The sequence below is a fragment of the Acanthamoeba castellanii genome (assembly GCF_000313135.1).
Source record: "Acanthamoeba castellanii str. Neff unplaced genomic scaffold scf7180000084731, whole genome shotgun sequence".
Classification (NCBI taxonomy): domain Eukaryota; phylum Discosea; order Longamoebia; family Acanthamoebidae; genus Acanthamoeba; species Acanthamoeba castellanii.
The window spans coordinates 28,143-35,327 of record NW_004457680.1 but is presented as its reverse complement, the minus strand read 5'-3'; the positions used below and the strand labels follow the sequence as shown (position 1 = coordinate 35,327).

At 61.6% G+C, this 7,185-nt stretch overlaps 2 protein-coding genes and 1 pseudogene across 2 annotated transcripts in view; 2 read left to right on the top strand and 1 right to left on the bottom strand.

The window, feature by feature from the left end:
- Positions 1-41: 41 nt before the first annotated feature.
- On the top strand, positions 42-633 carry ACA1_356310 (uncharacterized protein; the record flags this gene model as incomplete). The annotated part of the gene is made up of 2 exons (XM_004353963.1): positions 42-413; positions 493-633. 2 exons carry the CDS (start codon positions 42-44, stop codon positions 631-633), a joined length of 513 nt encoding a protein of 170 aa, XP_004354015.1.
- A 1,114-nt stretch (positions 634-1,747) lies between these two features.
- Positions 1,748-6,180, top strand: ACA1_356300 (annotated as a pseudogene).
- A 594-nt stretch (positions 6,181-6,774) lies between these two features.
- The window catches only part of ACA1_356190 (ADP/ATP carrier protein), a gene marked incomplete at both ends in the record, with an annotated part of 2,573 nt that continues 2,162 nt past the window's right edge, over positions 6,775-7,185 (bottom strand). Inside the window, one exon of the mRNA XM_004353962.1 lies at positions 6,775-7,009. Coding sequence (XP_004354014.1) covers positions 6,775-7,009 — 235 coding nt within the window. The remainder of the gene's footprint in view (positions 7,010-7,185) is intronic.

The window sequence follows — 7,185 nt, the reverse complement described above, 5'->3', positions numbered from 1 at the left end:
ACTTCGTGGCGCAGCCTCAGCAGCCCGCAGCATACTCGCCCATGGGGTCGCCTTCGTCGTCGCTCACCAGCGTGCCTCAGTTCGTCGGCGAACTGCCAGCGCAACAGGCCGGCACGGGTGACGCCTCTTCTTCGATAGCCTTCGACCCGTTCACCAGCGCCAGCGCGGCCGTGCGCTCGTCAACTCCGCCTGCTCGCGTGGCGTCGCCGTTGTCGCGATCAGCCTCGGCACTGCCGGTCTCAGCGGCGTACAGACTCCGCTCTCCGTCACCGCCAGCCGGATCACTGGCGCACGCCCAGGCACCGACCGCCGCTGCGCCGCAGCCGCACCACCACAGCCACACCGTCAGTATGCCGTCGGGCCACGCCCATCCTCTCGCCCACTCAGAGAAGGACCCCGCGCAGATCTCCGAGGTACTTTCTTCTCTCCGGAGCTGTACCACGGCGTGTGTACGAAGTGGTCTGATCGAAGGCGGTGTGCTGGTCTATCTAGGAACTGCGTCAGCTACAGCTGCAGCAACAACAGCTGGAGCAGCAGATGCAGCAACTTCTCATCCAGCAGCAGCAGCAGCAGCTTCAACAAGCGGAACCGCTATTCGACCCCTTCAGCGGCGGCGGACCCTTCGGTCAGTGAGATGCTGATCAACGCGCAAGAGAGAATGTACATAATGTCGTGCAACTTCGTCCAACAGGTGCAGCTTCTCGCCCAAGCGCGGATTGCCCTAAATCCTCACTCTCGTCCAACCACAGCTCTGTGGGCGTATGTGCTGCAGTCTAAGACGCCACATGCTGGGCAACCTGCGCGCCACGATGAACTTTCACAGGGTCTGGCGGGCATCAGACTACCGCCCGGGTGTGTTCCAGTCCTTGTCCATGTAAGGGCTTGTTGCGTAACTGTGCGTGTTCTGACTGATTGGCGCCTCGGGCGCGTCAAGTTGTTGCGGGCCTGGACGACAAAAGAAAGCAGATAGGCCACCTCAACTCGACCACGTTCATCCCTCTGCTTTTCGCTCCGTTTTAGAGGCGATTAGCCCTTGAATGATTCGTCGCGCTCGCGTGCAGTTTCGCGCCATTTCCGAACCGGGAAATTTCCTAGTGTCAACAACGATGAGCTATTGTCGCGCCTCTTTTTTCGATGACTTTTCATAATGGTTCGAATAATTCATTCGCCTGCCGCGACGGCTTCGCGGACGAGCTCGCGTTCAGCTGTGCATGTGGCGGTGCACACGAACCAGCACTCCCTTGACAGCATCGTCATCGCACCTTGCGACACCTCGCCTTGTTTTTCTATTCCACCCCTCCTTCATTGCCCTCAGCGCTTGGCTTCATTCTTCAGACAGAAACCAAAACCCTTTGCATGCTTGCGACTGACTAAAGGACCTAAAAGCGAGAAGGAAGGAGCAGCAAGAAGAAGGAAGAGGGAAGGCTGCCATCTATACCACCTTGGGCTTGTATAGATCAGCTTCGTGAGGAGGTAGGTACCTTACTTCTTCCATCTTTCAAACCCCCCCCCTCGTGCACTGTGTGAGCTTCACGTGCGTGTTTCTTGTTCGTCGGGGTTATCTATTGCGTGTGTTTTGCGCGTGTGTGCGTGCGCAACGTAGCTCCTATTCGTTCTCTCTCGTCGCCCGTTCTCCTCAGCTTTCCACTCACCACCGCCCTCTCCATCTTCTCTTCTTCTCTTCTGCCTTCTCCAGAACCACGACACAACCCCGTCCATCTACATCTATATAGCACATATGGAAGAGATGCTTGGGACGCCGCCCCCGCGAGGGCGCACCGGCCGTCGCATGTCGTCGTTCGACGTGCCGGCCTCCACCCTGGCCGAGCCCGGTCGCAGGGTGCCCACGGCCGCGGCTCTGTTCCGCAGGCGCGTGAGCCTGGACGACGGGGCGCATCAGCGCGGAGCCCACGGAAGCCCGCATCCGCTCGTGCGACGGAAGATGAGCGTGGGCGGAAGCGAGGCATCGTATCAGCTGATGTCGATGGCCAAATCCAAATCCACCCCCTCGACATCCACAACAGCCAAATCAGCTTCCTCGGGCTCCCCCACCATGGTACGTAACCTGCCATTCTAATCAGCTGGGAGATGCGTAGCGCTACATTCTGGAATTGAAGAGATTTCTCAATCCTCTCGATTGCTACACGTTTCTCCTCCTCCCTTGCAGGTGTGCTCGTTTGGAGGAAATGAATTCGCACAGCTGGGATGCGAGGGCGTACTCATGCACACAGAACCACAGCCCATCGAGCCTCTCGAAAACGTCATCTACATCTCTGCAGGCTGGACCTCCAACATGGCTCTCACCTGTACGCCAGCGCCTTCCTACCTTCCCCTCCTGCTTCTGCAGGCTCACTTTTTGTGTTTTATTTATTTACATTTATCTGTTTTTTTGTCTTTTATTTGGAATTAATTTCGGTGTTGTGCGGTGGAAGGTGGTGGCGCGCTGCACTGCTGGGGCACGCTGATGTGGCCCGGCTCGGAGGACCGGAGCCAGTGGACGCTGCCCACGCGGCTCGACACGACCGCCTTCCGCTCGGTGAAGCAGATCGTGATCGCCAAGAACCACGCGCTGCTCCTGACCGGCGACGGCGAGGTGTTCGGCTTCGGCGCCGGACGGTGGGGCAAGCTGGGCAACGGCACCACCAACGACGAGCGATACCCCGCCAAGCTGGGCTTCGACCTGGCCAACGTCAAGGTCGAGCAGATCGCCGCGGGCGAAGATCACTCTGTCATTCTCACACGTACGCCTCTTCTCCTCCTAACGTGCGCCGTGATGATGTTGATGACGCTGACGGCAATGATGTTGTTGGTGATGGTGATGATGTTGATGACGATGATGATGAACAACGATTAGAGAGCGGAGAGGTGTACACTTTCGGTAAGGGTTCGAACGGGCAGCTGGGCCACGGCAACAGGAACGACTGCAGCCGACCGACCAAGGTCCGGCACCTGGCCAAGAAGAAGAACAAGATTCGCTTCATTGCCGCCGGGTTCGACCAGACCTTCTGCATCTCGTCCGAGGGCGAGGTCTACTCCTTCGGCAAGGCCGGGCCCTGGCTTGGATACGGTACGCCGCCGGCGCCCAGATCTGATGACGGCGATGACGAGTGAACAGCAGCGGGCGCTGACGAGGTCGTCGTGCAACAGACGTTCGTCAAGCGCTGGTGAACGTACCCAAGCGGGTCACGGCGACGAAGAATCTGAAGAAGATCGTGTCGGCAGCCGTGGGGCAGAGCCACACGCTGCTGCTGGCCCAGACTGGCGAGGTCTACGCCATGGGCGACAACAAGAACGGCAGCCTGGGTACGCCGGCCAACCACACGCCACCCACACAAACGTGCGCCAATGGATGTTGTCGATTATATATCGACATAATCGTGCTGACGTGTCACTGTCCCATAGGTCTGGGCGAGCACGTCGAGAAGACTGCCGAGCCGTGGCTCATCGACGCGCTGCAGGGCCACAACATTCGACAGATCTCGGCCGGCGCCGAGCACTCGCTGGTCATGTGCGAGGACGGCCACGTATTCTCGTGGGGCCTCGCGGCCACTGGGCGCCTGGGCTGCGGCGACGCCTCGGTCCTGTCCAACGTCTACGTGCCGCAGCAGGTGACCGGCATCGAGGGCCGGCCGCTCGCCGTGTCGGCCGGCCTGCAGCACTCGCTCGTGCTCACCGCGCCCACCCTGTCCATGCCCGACATGGAGGTGCCGACCACCCCGCCGCGCCGCAAGTCGGTCTCCGACGACTCAATGCTCTCCGCCGAGGACTCGCCCTACGGCGCGCGCTCGCTGGACCGGTCGGGCGGCGGCAGCGGCAGCGATTCGCCGTCGACCACGGGCGGCAGCGGAGGAATCGACACCCTGCGGCGCGGCGTGAAGAAGGTGGTGCGCAAGCGCCTGGCCAGCTTCTCGTCGAGCAGCAACCGCCGGCGCGGCTCCCTCTCCCAGAGCAGCCCCAACAGCCCCAGCGCCCACACTGCCAGCGCCCAGCACCACCACCACAACCGCGAAAGCGACGACGACTACTCCAGTGGTGACCAGGTGCCCTATCAGTACCAGCAGCAGCACCACAACCAGCAGCACCAGCAGATGGACTACAGCTACTACGCCCAGGCCGAGATGCTGCGCGCGCGCCTCATGGCCTCGCCCCAGAGGGACGACACCAGCGGCGCGATGAGCGCCCAGATGTCGCCGCTGTCGTCGATGTCGCCGCGGTCGCCGACGATGACGCCGCGGCTCGACCCGAAGGTGGAGGCCCTGCTGCGCGAGCTCAACTACCACGAGGACGAGAGTATCACGGGCCTTTTCGTCGAGGGCCGCATCTCGTGGGAGGCCCTACTGCACCTTCACCAAGGCCGACCTCGCCGAGCTCGGGCTGCCGTTCGGCCCGCGCACCGCCATCTACAACCTGCTCCAGCGCCCGTCGCCGCAGGTCTCGCAGGACTCGGCCCTGCTCACCTCCGCGCCCGGCGCGATGATGACGATGATGGGTCAGGCCGCGAGCGCGAGTGCGGCGATGACGCCGACGCCGGAGGTGAAGAGCTCGGGCATGCGGGCGCGGATCGGCTACGACGATCTGACGTTCATGTGCAAGCTGGGCACGGGCGCGTTCGGCGACGTGTGGAAGGGCAAGCTGCGCGGCACGACCACGGTCGCCATCAAGACCCTCAAGGCCAACGGCGACTACCAGAACTTCCGCGTCGAGGCCCAAATCATGGCGTACGCCTCCCTTTTTTATGACACACGACACAACACAACACACACCGCACGACACGCGACACGATACGACACACCGCACGACACACACGCTAATGTGTTGTGTATTGTGATGTGTGATGTGTGCAGTGAGCTGCCGGCGCATGCGAATGTGGTGACGTTCTACGGCGTGGCGGATGCGGACAAGGGCGTGTACATCGTGACCGAGTTCGTGCCCGACGGCTCGCTCGACCGGTACCTCATGGAGCAGCGCGACGTGATCGAGCAGAGCGTGCTGGTGCAGATGATCAAGGACGTGGCGGCGGGCATGGACCACCTCGCCACCCACGGCATCCTGCACCGCGACCTCGCCGCCCGCAATCTGTTGGTCGAAGTCAAGCGCTCGGGCTACCACCGCGTCAAGGTGTGCGACTTTGGCCTCGCGCTCGAGCGCGCCGCCAGCGACGGCCCGGTGACCGACGAGCAGCTCCTCCAGCAGGAGCAGCAGCAGCGGCTCTCCAACGTGCCCGTGCGCTGGACCGCGATCGAGGTCCTCCTCCACGGCCACTACACCACCAAGTCCGACGTGTGGAGCTTCGGCGTCACCGTGTGGGAGATCTTCAGCGGCGGCCAGATCCCCTACGCCGACCTGTCCACGTTTGAGATCGTCGAGCTCCTTCTCGGCGGCTACAAGCTGCCCCGGCCCGAGCGCTGCCCCGAGGCCGTCTACGAGCGCATCATTCTGCGCTGCCTGGCCGACGACCCCGACGACCGGCCCACGTTCCACGAGATCTACCGCACCATGGACGCCCTGTTCCCCACCATCTACGCGTCGGCGGTGATCGACCTCAGCCCGGCGGGCACCGGCGGACTGAGGCGCTCGGCCCCGAGCGCGCAGGCCCAGCGCAAGCCCAGCATCAGCAGCTTCGTCCCGCGCCTGGCCTTCGCGTCGACGCCCAACCTGGCCTCGGCGGCGGCGGCGCCGTCTTCGCTGCTCGTCTCGTCGAGCTCGGTGCCCACGTCGGCCGGCTCGTCGCCGCGCTACAACGCAGCGACGTCATCGTCGTCGGTGTTCTCGCCCTACAGCTCCATCGCGATGCCTGAGGCCTCGAGCGACGACAGCGACAGCGAAAGCGACAGTGAAAGCGAAAGCGAAGACGACATCTGCGGTGCGGGCGACGACTCGTCGGTGTTTTCGCCCTACGGGTCGGTCGAGCTGCGACGCGGCGCCGAGTCGTCGGCAGACGACACGAGCTGCGATGAGGCCGAGGCCGTCGAGATGGAGCGCGAGGCCAAGCAGGCCAACGACAAGAAAACGAAGAAAAAGGCGAAGAAGCCAAAGAAGAACGAAAGCGACAAGACAAAGACGAAGGCGAAAACGAAGAAGACGGCCAAGAAGTCGAGCGGCAACAAGGCCAAGGAGATCGGCGGCTGTGGCAAGAACTCCGACCACGACGACGTCGAACCCGCGCCAGAGGTGTCCTAACCAGACCTCTGTGCGCGCTTGCACAGAAGAACCCCCAAGACGAAGGCGATGCCTTCCCACACAAACAGCAGCAGTGGCCACTATACCAAACAATGTAACAAAATAAAGACTTGCAATGCAGCTCAATACATCCACTGCTTCCCCTGGTCTGCCACACGCCCACGACCTCTTGGCGACATATCCAACCCAGTACAGTCTGTCCAATCGTCTCAAGCCCTCAGGCGTCTTTGGTTCTCAGGGTCGACATTGACCAGCACAATGCTCACGTTTTTTGTCATCACGGAAAATGGGTTGTACGGTCCACGAATCTTTTTATTTGTACGTCCAGCTCAATGCGGGAGGAGCTGGGGCAGCAGGCCTGGGCTTCGATCCACCGAATCTCCGAACCCATCCTCCACCCCTCGCTCAAGGGGCTGGGCTAAACCAAAGCTGATGTAGCTGTTTGGGCCGCCGCTTTTGGTCGGAGCCTGTCCTGCGCCCGGGTGATGGCGGCCTCGAAGTGGGCATATGCAGGTCGCTCTGGGCCTGCTGGGTGGCCAGGTCCAGAGGGCTCATCATCAAAGTTCATAACACATTTGATCGACGGGTGTACATTTACTCGCTGTCGCCGTTGGCGGCTGGGGCGGGGGTGGGGGCGGGGGGAGCAGTGAGGGCGGCTTGGAGCTGGTCGTAGAGAACGAGGATCATGGCGCCGATGATGCCGCGCACGATGTTGGACAGGGCGCCACGGAAGAAGCCCGCCACGCCCTCCTCGCGCCAGATCGTCAGCGTGCACTCGAGCGCGCTGCTGTAGGCCATCGGGGTCGCTCCCGCGATCATCATTCGCCTCCTGTGTGGTCGATAAAGAGTTGTATATATAATATCAGCATTATTATTCCACTGATCGTATATTATTATTATTATTTGTGAATTAAATAACAAATAACAAATAAAGGACGTGCGAGGCGTACCGGATGGTGTCGAGTGGGTAAGTCGCCAGGCCGGCAGCGATGGTCACGCCCCAGC